Consider the following 19440-nt stretch of genomic DNA (forward strand, 5'->3'; position numbering starts at 1 on the left):
ATTGTCTACAGACAAGTACACAAACAACCAATTATTGTCTACAGACAAGTACACAGAAAACCATTAATTGTCTACAGACAAGTACACAAACAACCAATTAATGTCTACAGACAAGTACACAAACAACCAATTATTGTCTATAGACAAGTACACAGACAACCAATTATTGTCTGCAGACAAGTACACAGACAACCAATTATTCTCTCCAGACTAGTACACAGACAACCAATTATTGTCTACAGACAAGTACACAAACAACCAATTATTGTCTACAGACAAGTACACAGACAACCAGTTATTGTCTACAGACAAGTACACAGACAACCTATTATTGTCTACAGACAAGTACACAAGCAACCAATTATTGTCTACAGACAAGTACACAGATAACCAATTATTGTCTGCACACAAGTACACAGACACCCAATTATTCTCTCCAGACAAGTACACAGACAACCAACTATTGTCTACAGACAAGTACACAAACAAACAATTATTGTCTACAGACAAGTACACAGACTAACAATTATTGTCTACAGACAAGTACACAGATAACCAATTATTGTCTGCACACAAGTACACAGACACCCAATTATTCTCTCCAGACAAGTACACAGACAACCAACTATTGTCTACAGACAAGTACACAGACAACCTATTATTGTCTACAGACAAGTACACAAGCAACCAATTATTGTCTACAGACAAGTACACAGACTAACAATTATTGTCTACAGACAAGTACACAGACAAACAATGATTGTCTACAGACAAGTACACAGACAACCAATGATTGTCTACAGACAAGTACACAGACAACCAGTTATTGTCTACAGACAAGTACACAGACAACCAATTATTGTCTGCACACAAGTACACAGACAACCAATTATTCTCTCCAGACAAGTACACAGACAACCAATTATTGTCTACAGACAAGTACACAAGCAACCAATTATTGTCTACAGACAAGTACACAGACAACCAGTTATTGTCTACAGACAAGTACACAGACAAACAATTATTGTCTACAGACAAGTACACAAACAACCAATTATTGTCTACAGACAAGTACACAAGTACACAAACTTACAAACATGTATCATAGGTAACATATAAATATACAAATAACCAATCAGAATTTACAGACAAATATTACAACTACAAGAGGATACCAAAGTATCAACCAAACCCGAAATTCGAACACAAAAACCGGGTATTTAGCTTACACTTGTAATCTTAAAAGTGGACTACAATACAGCTAAAGGCAAAATATCAGTGTTTGATTCAAACGAATCTGGGCATTTCGGTTATTCAGAAAAAGTTGTTTAAGTTTTAAACATATTTGACCCCTGTGATCTTGAATACCAGTGAAGGTCATTTATTTGAACAGACTTGGTAGCCCTTCATCCCAGCATGCTACTGGCCAAATATCATCACTCTGGGCATTTTGGTTATTCAGGAGAAGCTGATTAAAGTTTTTAACATACATGTATTTGTCTCCTGTGACCTGGAATATAGGTGAAGGTCATTTATTTTAATAAACTTGCTAGCCCTTCATCCCAGTTTGCTTCTGGCCAAATATCATCACCCTAGGCCTTGCGGTTATTAAGAAGAAGTTGTTTAAAATAAAATATTGACGCCGGACGCCGGACGCCGGACGCCGGACGCCGGACGGACGACGGACGACGCACCACGGCATAAGCTCACTTCGCCCTTCGGGCTAGGTGAGTTAAAAACGTAGGAAGGAGAATTAGGCCAGATATCCTGGAAGGATAAAGTCTTCAGCTTTATCGTTGACAATCGCCAACGAAACAACAGCACACACTAATGAGCATAATTCAACTTCGACCTCAAAATGTCACAAGGAAGTAGCTTATTTCCAAGACCTCAAAATGTCACAAGGAAGTAGCTTATTTCCAAGACCACAAGATGTCACAAGGATGTAGCTTATTTCCCAAGACCTCAAAATGTCACAAGGAAGTAGCTTATTTCCAAGACCTCAAGATGTCACAAGGAAGTAGCTTATTTCCAAGACCTCAAAATGTCACAAGGAAGTAGCTTATTTCCCAAGACATCAAAATGTCACAAGGAAGTAGCTTATTTCCCCAAAACATCAAGATGTCAACCATAGAACTTGTTCATAATCTTTATCCCTAACATCTTGTAAGTTTGGCCGTCAGCAGTCGACATCTATCACGGAAATCATGATATTCGGAGCAAGCTCGTGAATACCGAATCAAATTCCACATGTAAATAGCATAGGTTGGAGAAGGAGGAATGTTGTGATCAAGAAAGGGAAATTCATGATAGGGATCCGAAATTTGGCCTTGATAGAGGAGTCAGTAGTGTCCTTGAGAGTTCAAGCTCAGATGGGTATATATGATGGATGTGGTCAATAAATTTATAGTTGTTAAGAGTGAGTAAAGAATAATAACAGTGCGGTAAGTACAATTGTAAATTCCCCATTTTGAAATGGAAATGAAATATGACCAGTCTGAAACATCAAACAAATCAATCAAATCACCCGTTTTAGCGGCTGACTTGATATATCATGTTCGTTGACTGTAAGAATGATCCTATTTTTTATGATTGACTTATCAACCAACGTTGTGTACCGTACGTCTAAGGTCTTTATACAATACTGCAGTTCCATGTCTACCGATGCACGTGACATCCTCCGTTTCGATCTCACAATATCAATAGGTTCGACAGCTATATATCATACGATATACAAGGACAGTATATCAACAACAATTCACATCTGTCGTGTGCTTGTATTTCTTGGGGAATCTATGCATGTAGTTTTTGACCAGACAATACAACTTAAAGTAGTAGCCTTGTTATACAGTCAGAACGATCTGAAGAATTCTAACATATAAAAATCTTCTGACATGTTTATGACGTAAACTAGACCCCTGATCAGTCGGGAAGAACCCCGCGAAGAACATGTCGTAAACTATCACCACATGAAAAAATTACGTGTCAGAAGACGGGAAGATGAGGTGGAAACAAGACATTAAACCAGCGTACTAATCATTGATATCTATATCTATATATATATATATTGGTATGTTTTAAAGAAAAACATGTTCTTGAAGTAAAGTAACAAAATCTACTTTACTTTAATAATGTTAACATACAGTTTAATGTTGGTAAAAATCAAATTTTAAATGACTGAATCATTCAAATACTTGTCTACTGTAAAGTTCTGTTTTTTCACGGTCCCTCTTTTTTGCATATTCGCTAAAATAGCCAATTTTGTTGTATTAGTAATTCGCGAATTTCAAGTCCATAGGCACACTGTGCTGAGGTAAAAATGGATTATTTTCGTTCGAATTTCGCCAGATATCAGTTTCATAGCAGAAAAATGATCAGGGGAAAAACCGTGCAGGTTAGAACCCCGCGAAAAATACAGCATTTACAGTATAGAAATATCAGCGTACAGTGGATTCTTAGGCCTGCAATAAAAGTATTGAATTATAATTCAAATTTGACCAAAAAAATATATATTTCTCTACAATTTATGATGATCAATAGCAACGTATTGTGTCAATTAAAAAACAGACGGAAAAACAGACAAGAAGATTACTAAAAGACACGTGATATTCTCCTACTGCAATACGTATACCCTAATGAAGCTTTTTACCAGCGACTGTATAAAAAAAAAAAAAAAAAAAAAAAAAAATAACCCGATCACCATACAGAGCTACAGTCTAAACCAACACCTGAAATAACCGTTTATATAAATTATACCAAATACACATATATCTAACTGCTTCACGCAAATAGTTTCCTACACATTATTGAGCAGAAGTTTTCATATACCAAATTCCAGTCTGACTGAGTCAATGAATAGTTCTTTCAGAAATATTTGCTGAAAACCATCAAAGTGTGTTAAAGTTGTTGTGAGGGTTGAAAATACCTGCTAGAACTGGAGTAAAGACACTTAGTGTGAGCAGTATGACTATAGATCGCAAAGATAATTTTGTTGTACTAAAATAAAACGCTTTTTGAACATCAAAAACTAACGATGCATATTAATGTAGAAAGGTGCGCATCAGAATCTTCCCAGTGACATTTATTACTGGGGTAAATCTCATTTAAAGGTGATGACGGCAGGGACATTTATGAATGGAGTAAATCTAGTTTACAGGTGATGACAGCAGGGACATTTATCACTAGGGTAAATCTTGTGTACAGGGAATGACAGCTGGGACATTTATGACTGGGGTAAATCTAGTTTACAGGTGATGACAGAAGGGACATTTATCACTGGGGTAAATCTAGTTTACAGGTGATGACAGAAGGGACATTAATCACTGTGGTAAATCTAGTTTACATGTGATGACAGAAGGGACATTTATCACTGGGGTAAATCTAGTTTACAGGTGATGACAGAAGGGACATTTATCACTGGGATAAATCTAGTTTACAGGTGATGACAGAAGGGACATTTATCACTGGGAAAAATCTAGTTTACAGGTGATGACAGCAGGGACATTTATTGCTTGGGTACATCTAGTTTACAGGTGTTGACAGAAGGGACATTAATCACTGGGGTAAATCTAGTTAACAGGTGATGACAGAAGGGACATTTATCACTGGGGTAAATCTAGTTTAAAGGGGATGATAGGAGGGACATTTATCACTGGGGTAAATCTAGTTTACAGGTGATGACAGAAGGGACATTTATCACTGGTGTAAAACTAAACTACAGGTGATGACAGAAGGGACATTTATCACTGGGGTAAATCTAGTTTACAGGTGATGACAGAAGGGACATTTATCATAGGGGTAAATCTTGTGTACAGGGAATGACAGCGGGGACATTTATCACTGAGGTAAATCTAGTTTACAGGTGATGACAGCAGGGACATTTATCACTGAGGTAAATCTAGTTTACAGGTGATGACAGCAGGGACATTTATCACTGAGGTACATCTAGTTTACAGGGGATGACAGCAGGGACATTTATCACTGGGGAAAATCTAGTTAACAGGTGATGATAGGAGGGACATTTATCACTGGGGTAAATCTAGTTTACAGGTGATGACAGCAGGGACATTTATCACTTGGGTAAATCTCGTTCACATGTGATGATAGCGAGGACATTTATCACTGGAATGGAATGAAAGAACAGCTGGAGTCTGGAAGACAAGGCGAGAGGATTTTACGAAAAAGGAAAAGAATGAGGCATGAGTTTCAAGGAAAGTTGGGATGAAGTAGGAAAAGACAACAGTAGGAGTAAGGGATGGGAAAATTGGATGAGGAGGGGAGGAAAGGTAGGAAAGGAGGGAGAATCTGGAGACAGGGGAAATGAGGAATTCATAGTGATCAAAGGAAAGGATGTGAAAGAAAGAAAGGAACGAGACTGGAAGGTCAGAAGATAGACTTTCTATGAGAAAATTTGCAGATTGAAAAATAATGAGGCAAGAAGGCTAGGGGACATTCAGAGGGAAAATGATTATGAGATGCCTGAGGCAGAGAGTTAGAAGAAAAGACAGAAAGATTAGTGAAAGGTCAGAGGAGAATGTCAATAGGCAGTGGGGGCAGAAGAGGAAATACAGAGAGAGAATGGTTGGGGAATTTCAGAGGAGGGAGGGTCAGAGGCACAAGAGATAAAGGAAAGTTAGAATTAAAAGGGTTATGGGAAATTTAAGGATAGAAGGGTTCGGAGTTGAAAACAGGAGGGTTTGGGGAAGGTAAGAAGCAGGAGGATAAAGAAAAATAAATAAGAAGCTGGAGGGTTAGGGGAAGGTCAGAAGCAGGAAGATTAAGAAAAAGAAAAAAAAAGAAGCTGGGGAAAATAATTATATGTATGGGTGTGTGAAAAAGGAGGGTGAATAATGGGTAATGATGTGAGGAGGTTAATAAAAGGGTTATTGGAAATGCAGTAGTACGAAGTGACAGGGATATAACAATAAGGACAATGAGGGAGGTGAAAGAAGGTTAGGGGAATGGGAAGGATTAGGGGTAAGGATAGGGTGAGGGATAAAGGGGGTAAGGGTAGGAGGAAAGGAGGTGCAAGTGGGGAAGCCAAGTATTTACAAACACAAAATAAGACAGCAAGTGAGAATTATATGGAAACAGAAGTGCATAAATTTAAAAAATCCTTGTAATACCAATTTAAAAAAATAATATTGACAATGATTCTTACCAGAACGGTGTAGAAACAATGGGTCACTTTATTTACAGCAGACAAAAGTGATTAAATTACAAGGACACAAACCTCTCTTTTAACAAAACTAACGTTTCAACAGCAAAATCTAAAGGCAGATATGGGAGAAAATTCTGAAATCCATCATGGACTCAAGATCTTTTCTGTGAAAAAGATCCAAAACTTGAAAAGATAACAACATAGGTACATTTGACAAAAACCCATATTGTTGATACTTCTTTTTCTTGGAGACAGTGTTATCCTATCTGGTTTCTTGTTGCTTTCCCAGTTAAAGGAAATTTGCCAAACTCTGTTTAATCTTTGGAGCTAAACTTGTAATAATTATATTCTTGAGGTCAAGATGTACCACAATCATTTCAGTTTACTCCAGATTATCCTTGAGATCTAGATTTGATACAAGTCTTAACATTCCTTTACATCATTGTACAAAGTATTAGTTACAAGAATCAATCAATCATTAACTTGTGAATGGAAAGGGCTTACAAAAGTCTTCTCATTTTGTACATTTACTTGTAACAATAAACTAGATTTGAAAAAAGATGAAATTACCTTGTGAGTTTGTCATACTCCTCAAATGTCATCCAGCAGTCAACACGCCGCCTGATGACTGCTTTGCCTGTAGACAGGTTCTCCTTGGTACCAGTGGCCGCCACAGACGAACGCTGGGGATACTTGTGACGGCTGTCAATGAGCAGTTTACCGCTACGTGACCTACGAACTTTATCCTTGTGCTTGACCTCTATTGGCGTTCGGGGTCGCTTTGGAGGGTCTGCGTGGTGACTAGACAAAAGAGGTGCACCAGGCGTCTTGACACGTCTCTCTATGGAAACTCTAGGGTGGTCAGGAGGGTGAAGCAGCACTGGAAAGGAATAAGACACATGTAGCTATACAACACTGTGTCATATCTTACACCTAATTAGGAACGGATATATTTCAAATTAACTCTCAGTACATTTACACTTCTTTCTACATTTCGACTCTAATCAACTAAATTATGTAAATAACTAATAATTATCTCTGTCCCACTGCATGCAAAACACAAGAAATATATGCTGCAGATTTTCATACATAGTCTCTCTCCTCCCCTTAATTTTGTTTTGGATATAGCTGTAGCAAAATTGAGCCAGAGCCCAGTTCATTAGAGCAACAGTATTACAACCTAAGGTCCAGGGTTTGGATCCCAGTCGAGGTCTGCATAACTTCTACACTCAAAACACTGCTGTTGATTATATTTTGTTCATTTGATCTTTATTATTTTTCAAAAAATCCCTCAGGATAAGGTTTTCTTTTCAAACATGATCTATCAAAACAAGTTTCTAATGTATTATGTTACAGATTTTGGTAGTGGTAAATTTAGACTTTAATCCTTTCACCACTGCAAACCATAAAGGATTCATCCAGATTAATGTATGGTAGATTATACTAAAGTTACATACAGTAGGGGTGAAAGGGTTAAGTACATACCACTTTCCAGCAGGGGTTTACTGAGGGTGATGTCCCCCTCCTGTATATTATTTAAGTACATACCTCTCTCTAGCAGGGCTTTACTGAGGGAGATGTCCCCTTCTGTATATTATTGAAGTACATACCTCTCTCTAGCAGGGCTTTACTGAGGATGATGTCCCCTCCTGTATATTATTGAAGTACATGTACCTCTCTCTAGCAGGGCTTTACTGAGGGTGATGTCCCCCTCCTGTATATTATTTAAGTACAGACCTCTCTCTAGCAGGGCTTTACTGAGGGTGATGTCCCCCTCCTGAATATAATTTAAGTACATACCTCTCTCTAGCAGGGCTTTACTGAGTGTGATGTCCCCTCCTGTATATTATTGAAGTACATGTACCTCTCTCTAGCAAGGCTTTACTGAGGGTGATGTCCCCTCCTGTATATTATTGAAGTACATGTACCTCTCTCTAGCAAGGCTTTACTGAGGGTGATGTCCCCCTCCTGTATATTATTTAAGTACATACCTCTCTCTAGCAGGGCTTTACCGAGGGTGATGTCCCCTCCTGGATATTATTGAAGTACATACCTCTCTCTAGCAGGGCTTTACTGAGGATGATGTCCCCTCCTGTATATTATTGAAGTACATGTACCTCTCTCTAGCAGGGCTTTACTGAGGGTGATGTCCCCTCCTGTATATAATTGAAGTACATACCTCTCTCTAGCAGTGCTTTACTGAGGGTGATATCCCCTCCTGTATATTATTGAAGTACATACCTCTCTCTAGCAGGGCTTTACTGAGGGTGATGTTCCCTCCTGTATATAATTGAAGTACATACCTCTCTCTAGCAGAGCTTTACTGAGGGTGATGTCCCCTCCTGTATATTATTGCAGTACATACCTCTCTCTAGCAGGGCTTTACTGAGGATGATGTCCCCTCCTGTATATTATTGAAGTACATGTACCTCTCTTTAGCAGGGCTTTACTGAGGGTGATGTCCCCTCCTGTATATTATTGAAGTATATGTACCTCTCTCTAGCAGGGCTTTACTGAGGGTGATGTCCCCCTCCTGTTTATTATTGAAGTACATACCTCTCTCTAGCAGGGCTTTACTGAGGGTAGTGCTCTGCACCTGACACATGCGCGTGATCTCGTAATACTCTTTCAGTTTGAGTTGCCTGTACTTGTCAATCATAGAGGCAGTTTCCCCCTGTAGAGTGGACTTCATACAGTGGTTGTCAATGGCACGATCACCAATCTTAATGATTCCTGGGGGCGTGTCTTCTTGGATCTTCTTTGGGGACTGTCAACACAAACACATCACAACTGATACCAGAGACAAATACTATTTCACTACCTGTCATATATCAATAAACAATTGAACACAATCTGAAATAATAATACAATTAAGACCATACTATGACAAAATAATAATAACAGATGGCTGTATTTCTTATTTGTCATCATATTTTAATCAGGTATCTATTATCAAATGTTATTTGGCAAGATAAATACCAATTCAAATGTCAGTTTTATCTAATGATAATGACCAATTAACATATATTTAATTTGCTGAAACTAGCATTGCCTTATTGATTTTCTTGCTGTTTATAATTCAGATGCTACCTTTATATCAAAAATTATATTAAAAATGCTGTATTGATAAAATCAATGATTTTAAAAAAAACACTCTGTTACCATACCACCACCAGACTATTACAAGTACGTATCTTATGAATATATACCTGTACTTACAACCCTGTCATTGACACCATCTGTTGATTAAACATATCCTCTAACCTTATCACAGTACAACACCCATATACTCTTCCACACAATTTAAAAAAAACTACAACAGGTAAACACTCTCCTCTTTGAAATCCAATGGTTCCTCTTTTGATATAAAAAAGAATCTATTCTACCCCCTTGGAATGTGCCATGACAAATAGATAGCTACTGTATAGCACCTGTTTAGCCATTTGATTGGTTAAGACATAAAAGAAAAGTATGTATGTCTGTATGATTCCTTTATCTTATATGAAAAAGACCAAAGGAATGTATGCCTGTATGATTTTTCTATCTTGTATGAAAAAGACCAAAGGTATGTATGTCTGCATAATTAATTTATCTTGTATAAAAAAGACCAAAAGTATGTATGTCTGCATGATTCCTTTTTCTCGCACCTCAGACAGAGATATCCCACGTCATACCCAATGCCGATCTGTCTTGTACCTTTACGTGACATTTCACAGAATTTTTACACTGCAATGTATTCATCCGCTCATTAACTGCTTAAAATTGACAATTTGCATTATAAATGTTCTGTTTTGTCGTTATATGTATAGTTTTGATGTTGTTAGATATTTGATGTTGTAGATAAAATATAATCTACACTGTGAAATACTTTAAAATCTATGTAAGGACGGACTACATTTTTACGCGGAAGCATTCAAATGTAGCTTTAGTAGTGAAGAGATCCTTATCATTTGAAGCCCAAGGCGGGATACTTGTAGTTTTTAGAAAAACTGAAACGTTCTTTTCGAACTAAAAGGTGCGAGAAAAAAATCAATTACCTGTAACTGAGCGAGATCGGGTAATCTCAGTTTCGGGCAAGATTCTGTAACATCCCAACCTCGGCTTACACCTCAGATGGGATTTTGTTACAGAATCTTAACCCTCGACTAAGATTAGCCGATCTCGCTCAGTTACAGGTAAAAGAATGTATTAATCTTGTATAGAAAAGACCAAAAGTATGTTGTCTGCCTGATTCCTTTATCTTGTATGAAAAAGACCAAATTAATAATAATAATTTGAGGTTCTTATAATTATACTGCTTTATCACAACCTATTTTTTAGGTTGTCTCAAAGCGGTTCACAAATTATTATCCGTGGTAATAGGGCCTTTGCACCCAGCCAATAGCATACAGCCGGTGCTGCCATTTCGGCGTTCACAGCTAGCATTCAACAATTCTAGCACTGCTCAACCACGTACCCATTTACAGCTGAGTAGACTGGAACAAGCGGAGTAAAGTATCTTGCTGAAGGATACAACCATGTGCCGTGACGTGACCCAAACCTGCAACCCTTCGATCACAAGCCCTGCATCCTACAACTAGACTACCGTGCCTCCAAACATACATACCAGAGGGTATGTATGTCTGTATGATTCCTTTATCTTGTATGAAAGAGACCAAAAGTATGTATGTCTGTATGATTCCATAGCAGTATCTGAACTAGTCCACCTGTAGAATCATACAGAGCCTTCAATTTTGTCATGGCACTTTCCAAGGGTATAGGGTGGAACTCTTTGATTCCAATTTGAGAAGATATACTTTGTACCATCACCACTTTAAGTACACCAATGCCACATTAGAAACTTACATGACATTGTACAGTGAACATGTTGTCAGTAGTTATATAGATTATACCCATTTACTAGGTTAGACTATATTAGATGTACACAATATGACATGACTATATAAAATAACTTCCATCCTGTACCCTAGAGAAAACCTTACCTTCAAAATGTCATATCACACCTCAGCCAAATGCTTGTATATTTTGTAATTTTAGAAAAACTAAAAAACCCACAACAACCCAAATTCTTAGTGTGACAAATACCAAGGCTAACAACACAGGCTGCCTGAGTACACGACTTTACCAAAGGGTCCTCCAATTCCAGGTCCGACAAAACAAGGTCATCAGATCGAGGCTTTAAATCCTCTAGTCTTAGTACCTCCTGACAATACCACAGTTACATACAATACTGTTAATTCTATATCTTAAGTATACCTGGAGTCTCTTATAGAAACAATGATATATATTATAAATCACGTTTACCAAAACATTATAATTTATATAATTACCTATACAAACAGTGATATTATAGAAATCACTTGTACGTATACATTAATTATATAGGCACACATACAATACTAGTATAAATCACTTTTACACATACATTATATATATATAAATAACTTTTACAAATGACATGTGCATAATTCCAAATCAGATTAACAATTATGTAATCTACAATCAAACACACACACAGGTAATCCCACATCTAACTGACACACAGGTAATCCCACTTCTGACTTACACACAGAAAATCCCACATTCCCAACACACAGGTAATCCCACATCTGACTTACACACAGGTAATCCCACATCTAACTGACAAACAGGTAATCCCACAGGTAATTATCAAACGTCTGACTTGTATAGCAAAGGTGATCACAGGTAATCAATTATCTTTCAACTACTGGTGATTCTTTGTACGTTACTAGTGCAATTGTGTGATTTTTTTTTCATACTTTACCAGTAAGAAACACTGGTCAACTTTGACTTACCATTTTGTGTGTTTGGCTTGAACCCTTTAGGGCTTCCCTGTCTCGCTTTCGCAAATCTACCATAGCTTCATCAGACTTGAGCACCATTTGTTCAGGGCGGGTATCGATATCTGGGGGATGGAGGAACTGGGGAGTGCTACTGCGACTCTGGGTGAGGACAGTGTGAGTGCTTCCCTGGCCACTCTCCTTACCCGAGTCTATCCTCTTCTTTCCTCCATCCGCATCCCCCTCAACTGTGGCAGTTTGACCCTCTAGCTTTGATTGGTCAGTTCCGACTGAGCCCTGACCAGCTGACTTGGCAGACTTCGGGGCAGATCGTGCACTGGACTTGGCAGATTTCGGACCAGACACCACAGTGCCTTTGGTGAGGTCAGACACTTCATGCTCTGGGCCAGTCTCCAACACTGGTGACCCTGGCACAAAAACAGCAGAAGGGAGGTAACTCCATGACAACCTTGATTAGTCAACCATGTTATACACATGCAGTTATGGGGTTTATAAAGATACTATGTACATGGACAGCAAACACAATGGGTTTTAATTTTTTTTTCATACTGTTAAGCTCATAGTTTAATTCATATATATTCATCAATGAACCTATTATCAAGGAAAACAATAAAAGCTGATCATGTAATATCTTGTAAAATTGTGGAGTTGTTTTTCTGTGATTATTTGTTAAATTGCTCATACAAATTAATATTTGTTATTATCGTTCTTGATTATCATTATAAAGTTATGTACTGCTACTGTGTATTTATGCAGTCCAAAAAGCAAGCTGATCCTGTCAACTCATATACTAGATGTGGACTAAAATGTACCTTCGCAGTGTGAATAAAACAGGGTCCTGATTAGTGTGACACTATGATGCACTGAGTATGCATTTATATTGTGTGACAAAACAGGGCCTTGAAAGCCATTTTTATGCTCTGGGCATATGGTAATATAATTATATATGGTAGTCGGCCAGTGTATGATCTGAAGTGGCTGTCCATAGGATATTGGAATCTGATTTTTTGGCATACATGTTTATCATTGTAATGATAATGACACCTGTATACCTGCATGAGAATTGGTCCCTTTAGATGACAGCGATGTTGTTTCCCTCGATAGTTCCTTGCGTCTGTTCTCACGGCGTTCTCGACGCCAACTGTCAAGTCCTCGCGCCAGCTCCTTGTAATCCAGCTCCTCATCAAAGTTTTCATCAAGGGATAGAATCAGGTCCTCCAGTAGGGGCTCAGACAGTGGAACTTTGGACTGTAACCATAAATAGGACAATGGAAACTTGATCAGGAGAACCTCTTCTGCTGCTCTAGTATAAAATAGTAGGTCAGATTTCCTAATATCACCAGAAATGTATCCATTCACGATCATAAAAATGTTATAAACAGGTTTAAATATCAATCAAGCTAATTAGATAAATACTACTGTAGTAGAACACCAAGGAAATAATGCTGTGAATTAATTACAGGTGTATGTGTGTCATTAGAGGAGGGGTGTATGTGTGTCATTGGAGGAGGGGTGTATGTGTGTCATTGGAGGAGGGGTGTTGTGTGTCATTGTAGGAGGGGTTTTGTGTGTCATTGGAGGAGGGGTGGATGTGTGTCATTGTAGGAGGGGTGTTGTGTGGCATTGGAGGAGGGGTGTATGTGTGTCATTTGAGGAGGGGTGTTGTGTGTCATTGGAGGAGGGCTGTTGTGTGTCATTGTAGGAGGGGTGTTGTGTGTCATTGTAGTAGGGGTGTTGTGTGTCATTGGGGGAGGGGTGTTATGTGTCATTGGAGGAGGGGTGTTGTGTGTCTATCCCGGGGTGTTGTGTGTCATTGGAGGAGGGGTGGATGTGTGTCATTGTAGGAGGGGTGTTGTGTGTCATTGTAGTAGGGGTGTTGTGTGTCATTGGGGGAGGGGTGTCGTGGGTCATTGTAGGAGGGGTGTTGTGTGTCATTGTAGTAGGGGTGTTGTGTGTCATTGGGGGAGGGGTGTCGTGTGTCATTGTAGGAGGGGTGTTGTGTGTCATTGTAGTAGGGGTGTTGTGTGTCATTGGGGGAGGGGTGTCGTGGGTCATTGTAGGAGGGGTGTTGTGTGTCATTGTAGTAGGGGTGTTGTGTGTCATTGGGGGAGGGGTGTCGTGTGTCATTGTAGGAGGGGGGTTGTGTGTCATTGGAGGAGGGGTTTTTGTGTGTCATTGGAGGAGGGGTGTTGTGGGTCAGTGGAGGAGGGGTGTTGTGTGTCATTGGAGCAGGGGTGTATGTGTGTCATTGGAGGAAGGTTGTTGTGTGTCATTGGAGGAGGGGTGTTGTGGGTCAGTGGAGGAGGGGTGTTGTGTGTCATTGTAGGAAGGGTGTTGTGTGTCATTGTAGCTAATTAGATAAATACTACTGTAGTAGAACACCAAGGAAATAATGCTGTGAATTAACTCGAGGTGTATGTGTGTCATTAGAGGAGGGGTGTCTGTGTGTCCTTGGAGGAGGGGTGTATGTGTGTCATTGGAGGAAGGTTGTTGTGTGTCATTGGAGGAGGGGAGTTGTGTGTCATTGGAGGAGGGGTGGATGGGTGTCATTGGAGGAGGGGTGTTGTGTGTCTATCCCGGGGTGTTGTGTGTCATTGGAGGAGGGGTGTTGGGTGTCATTGGAGGAGGGGTGTTGTGTGTCCTTGGAGGAGGGGTGTATGTGTGTCATTGGAGGAGGGGGGTTGTGTGTCATTGGAGGAGGGGTGTTGTGGGTCAGTGGAGGAGGGGTGTTGTGTGTCATTGTAGGAGGGGTGTTGTGTGGCATTGGAGGAGGGGTGTATGTGTGTCATTGGAGGGGGGGTGTTGTGTGTCATTGGAGGAGGGGTGTTGTGTGTCATTGTTGGAGGGGTGTTGTGTGTCATTGGAGGAGGGGTGTTGTGTGTCATTGGAGGAGGGGTGTTGTGTGTCATTGGAGGAGGGGTGTTGTGTGTCATTGGAGGAGGGGTGTCGTGGCAAAGAGATTCACGTTGTTGCATGCTTTTTGGGGGAGATAAAAGCTGATTTCATAATCACAATTGTTTATTAGAAAACGAAATGCATACATACTTGTCGAATAGATTTCCTGAATTCATCCCGAGACAACCTCCAGTTCTTGTCCTTGTCTGTTTGTGTAAACAAATCTATCAGTCTCATTTTGTTCCGTTTAAGAAATAGGTCCAATATACGGATACCAAGTGGTGAGGGGACCTTGACACAGGGAACACTCTTGATTTCAGCACTAATGGGGGTCTCTGGGGGAGGAGCCATCTCCACCTCTTTTGGCATCCTCTCTTGCTCCATACGTCGCAGAACACGCTTCTCCAAGGCAGTTTTCTTTGGCTTATTTCTCAACCAGTCTTCACTGAGTCCCATGTTTTCTATGTTATTTCGAAACTTCTGTCTTTCTTGGATCCATTTTTTGTATTGAAACTCTTTATCTTTTTCAACTTCTCTCTGAATTTCCTCTCGGTCATACTCAAGTTTATCCACTAAGGGCTCAGGAGGTTTCACCACAGTATTGATAATAAGTGGGGCAGGTTTAGGTTTCTGGTTTAAGTAACATCCCAGTCGGTGTCTCATCTTTGTTTCCATTGGAGGAGCAACAATGACCCTCTTTCTGCTGAGTGGGCCACCAAATATCTTCACTGCAGCCTTATAATGCTTGACATGTGGCAGGTCCCTGTGCTTGAATAGACCCATACGCTCATCCTCTGGGATGTGGTCAAGGTTGTATTCATCAAACAACCGATCAAGGGGGAAGCTGATATCTGAATCCATGGCGTCCAGCGCCCCACCCCTATGTGGTGGCATGCTGCTTATCTACCAAATGACCAACTTACTAAAGCACTGGATGTTTTTTTCAATTCGAGTTGTAGAAACAGTGCATACTTTACCCATGGAGAAGCTGTCTGTAAACAAAAAAAAATCACATTCAATTAATGTTGTTGACAAATGTTTTCTCTTCGGTTACAGTTCATCTATGGTATATATACATGTATGGCTATGTTCTATGTGTGCAGACTATTCTAGCTGTAGTCAATAACTGTAGGATTGAAGAAATTACATTTCTGATGTGTGTTCCACTGTCGCATCCTGTCAACATTCAGGGTTGGTTTTTATGTAACCATATGTAATTATTAGCTATTAGGGGTAGACATTGATAGTTGTTTTAAAGTTTCACACTCATATATCAAATGTATGTAGAAAGGCCTCCATACAATTGAGTGTGCTTAAAAGAATTGGAAATTACCTTACCAAAATGGGCAAAGTCACTATTTCCAAATCTTTTATTTTATCTAATTTTAATTTTGTCCTCTATCTTGGCATTTTTGCAACAAAAGCAATACTAGAAAGACGGAAAAAGTTCAAGAGAGAACCCTGCGTTTTATTTATAGAAAATGATTTTATTACCCCGGTTAAAGACATTTTAATTAGAAATAACTTACATTTTTTACATGTTTGCAGGCTCAAGACAATGGCTAGGGAGGTCTACAAAAATGTTAATAATATTGCACCTGATTTTTTAAGAGATCTCATGCAGTAGTTAGAAACCAAGTTCTATATAATTTCAGGAAGATAGATACCAAGGGTAAATACCACTACTTTTGGTAAGAAGTCTTTTTGCTTTGAAGCTCCCCCGGTATGGAACAGTCTACCTAATGAGATACAAGTATTTTGTAGACTGATTCACAACTAGGATGGTGAACTCTGCAAATGCTCTTTATGTTCCCGACTCCTTTTTAGGTTGTAGTTTTTTAACTTCAAACTGGTCATCTAGCCGACTGGAGTAGGTGTTTACTTTGTTTGCTTGCTATATTTGTTTGAACCTTGTGATATCCTCCATGACTAAATGTGATTAGTTAATTGTCATGGGTTTTATATCAGTGTCAATACAACACACCTTTTAAACCGTTGTTTTTGTCATTGCATGTTACTTTTATTGCGTTGCTTATTCCTATTTTGTGTTCTCTTTGAAGTCCATTTAAAAATGACTGCATTATTATTTTATAATTTGGTGTTATAGGGCTAGGTAGGGATTGGCCCAACCACCTGTCCTGCGAAACCCCACACATATATCGTTTAATCTTTTAGTGCAGGAGCCTGTATATATTGTTATATTAACACCAACCTAGCTATCTTATATAACTTAAGTGTATTTTATTTAGCTCACCTTTATTTTATTCATCCATGTAAGCCTACATTTACTTGCATGCTATGTTCTTGTTTGTTTTAAATTATACCAATGTTTGTTGCAGCAAATACTCTACCGAGCTTATATTTGTATATTTATTGTACCTGTATGCGACGTTAATTATAAACAGTGATTAATCGAAGCTAAGTATCGCGTGCATACTTAACCCCCTCCGCAAAAAAAAGCCATTTTGGTCTCTGTGGAGTATAACATATAACGTTAGATAGATACTAGATAGTAATAAATAGTCTTGTATCTTGTACCATTCAAACTCGTATGTTGAGTTGGAGCCAAATTTGTTTGATCCAGTGGTAATCAATAAAACTTAATATTTTGTTCTTGAATTTGAGGAATTCAGGACAGACTTAAAGCAGAATATTGTTTTCAACGTTTACATTTGACTTTATGATCGTGTCAAATGAGTTGAACGAGTTACAAAACGTGGTTACGTCTGAGCACAGAATGCATTAGTCAATTTAGTGTACATGCTCAAGCAATTAACTTAAAGCATGTGATCTGGTTCATGAATAATAATATCATATGTCCATTGTTATGCCTGCGTTCATTACCTTTCCTATTAAAATTCCTATTAAATTAGTACGGGCCCAGAAGTCAAAATCTTATTATATGGACGTCAAATGGGAATGAAACAAGTTACTTTTAGATAAAAGTCAAAGAATACAACTATATTTAACACGCCCATAATATAAAACGTCCACATTTAACAAACAATACTTCAGTCATCTCGTATGATACCATTTAAATACCGTGCATTTCATATGGTCGTTTCAGTCCGTATATATCGCCATCTTTGTTGCTCCATAAACAAATCGGTCGCGCCATCTATCGTTCAAAACAAGGGACGTAATGGTGTTGCAAGTTGTTCTAATTATCTCCCTTGTGCCTTGTAGTAGTGAAAAACAGCTCCTTACACAACGGATTTTATTGCAGTGAGTCGTTCACCGAAATTAAATATTATATTTTGTTCCACTTAATTGCATTAGCTCTTGGTCCATAGATACATGTAAGTCACTTTGATTTATAATTACTTGTAAATGGTGGAAATTAAAATGAAATTGTCAGTAGACGAAGGGGAACCTATTAGATTTATAAAAACGCGTTTGACACAGTGCCTCACCAACGTCTGTTAAAAAAACTACATGGAAATCAGAGGGAAAATTCTGAACTGGATAAGAGCGTTTAAGAAGGAAACACAGCAAAAAGCTGTGGTACATGGAAGAGCGACCGGTTGGGCAAAAGTAAAATAAGCGGAGCACCCCATGGCAGATTTTATTCTTCCCGCGCGCGCATTGCGTCACGTCACAGGTAGTGGGAATCCGTGCTCCACGGATTCCACGTCTACCCGTGACCACTACCTGACACGTCACCCGACCCACACACTCCAGCTATCACCCGTCGAGAGAGGAGCTCTCAATTGCACGTTACCAAGCATCACGCCATAGTCCCTGGTAAGTCTGTGTTTTATCATTACTTCATTCCATTTATATGTAGTCATATTCATGTCATTGTAAATAAGTGTATATGATAGGGTGTGTACAGCGAGAGTGTATTTATACCTGTTACATATTATTGTTACAGGATCCCTTGTACCCATCATCATCATCATCTACATTATTGAATAAAGACATCAAAGAATCATCAAATAGTCTCGAGTTCTACATTGGCGCCCAACGTGGGGCGCCAATTTAACAGAGTGCATGATTAATTAAATATAAAGCACTGCCACCGCATGGGACCTCTGGCTTACTAGTCTTACGCTCAACCGATCGAGCTAAAGAGAAGTTCTCCCTAGCCGAGACGGTAGGAAGCGGCTAGTATTTTACCAGGTGACATTGGCGCCCACGTAGGGACCCGGGAGATATGACAAAAATACTCAGCAATACTTGCAAAGGAATCTCTATGATCCCTGGAAAACTCGGGACGAGTTTTTTCTTAAAGGGGGAGTATGTCACCCTGGTAAAATACTAGCCGCTTCCTACCGTCTCGTCTAGGGAGAACTTCTCTTCAGCTCGATCGGTTGAGCGTAAGACTAGTAAGCCAGAGGTCCCGGGTTCGATCCCATGCGGAGGCAGTGATTTATATTTAATTAATCATGCGCTCTGTTACATTTATAAACGATTTACCAGAACATGCCGAAACAATAATCAGATTATTTGCAGACGACGCCAAATTGATAGACAGAGCAGGGTTACTACTGGAAACAGATAGAGTGCAAAGGGATGGAGATAAACTAGGAAACTGATCAGGAAAATGGCAATTTAAATTCA

The 19440-nt window shown here is 39.2% G+C and overlaps 1 protein-coding gene across 2 annotated transcripts in view; it reads right to left on the minus strand.

Annotated features, from left to right (window-relative positions):
* LOC110449440 (EF-hand calcium-binding domain-containing protein 12-like) overlaps positions 1-18004 on the minus strand; it is a 20818-nt gene extending 2814 nt beyond the window's left edge. Inside the window, exons 1-6 of one of the 2 annotated variants that reach the window (XM_021496316.1) lie at positions 17920-18004; positions 15028-15869; positions 13035-13230; positions 11977-12389; positions 8717-8927; positions 6731-7040 (exon numbers count right to left, since the gene is read on the minus strand). In XM_021496316.1, coding sequence (XP_021351991.1) covers positions 6731-7040; positions 8717-8927; positions 11977-12389; positions 13035-13230; positions 15028-15771 — 1874 coding nt within the window. In that variant the 5' untranslated portion in view covers positions 15772-15869; positions 17920-18004. Of the gene's footprint in view, positions 1-6730; positions 7041-8716; positions 8928-11976; positions 12390-13034; positions 13231-15027; positions 15870-17908 lie in introns of both variants that reach the window. The other variant, XM_021496315.1, reaches the window with a different exon arrangement.
* Between the last annotated feature and the right edge of the window lie 1436 nt (positions 18005-19440).

Source organism: Mizuhopecten yessoensis, unplaced genomic scaffold (genome assembly GCF_002113885.1).
Source record: "Mizuhopecten yessoensis strain PY_sf001 unplaced genomic scaffold, ASM211388v2 scaffold4613, whole genome shotgun sequence".
Lineage (NCBI taxonomy): Eukaryota > Metazoa > Mollusca > Bivalvia > Pectinida > Pectinidae > Mizuhopecten > Mizuhopecten yessoensis.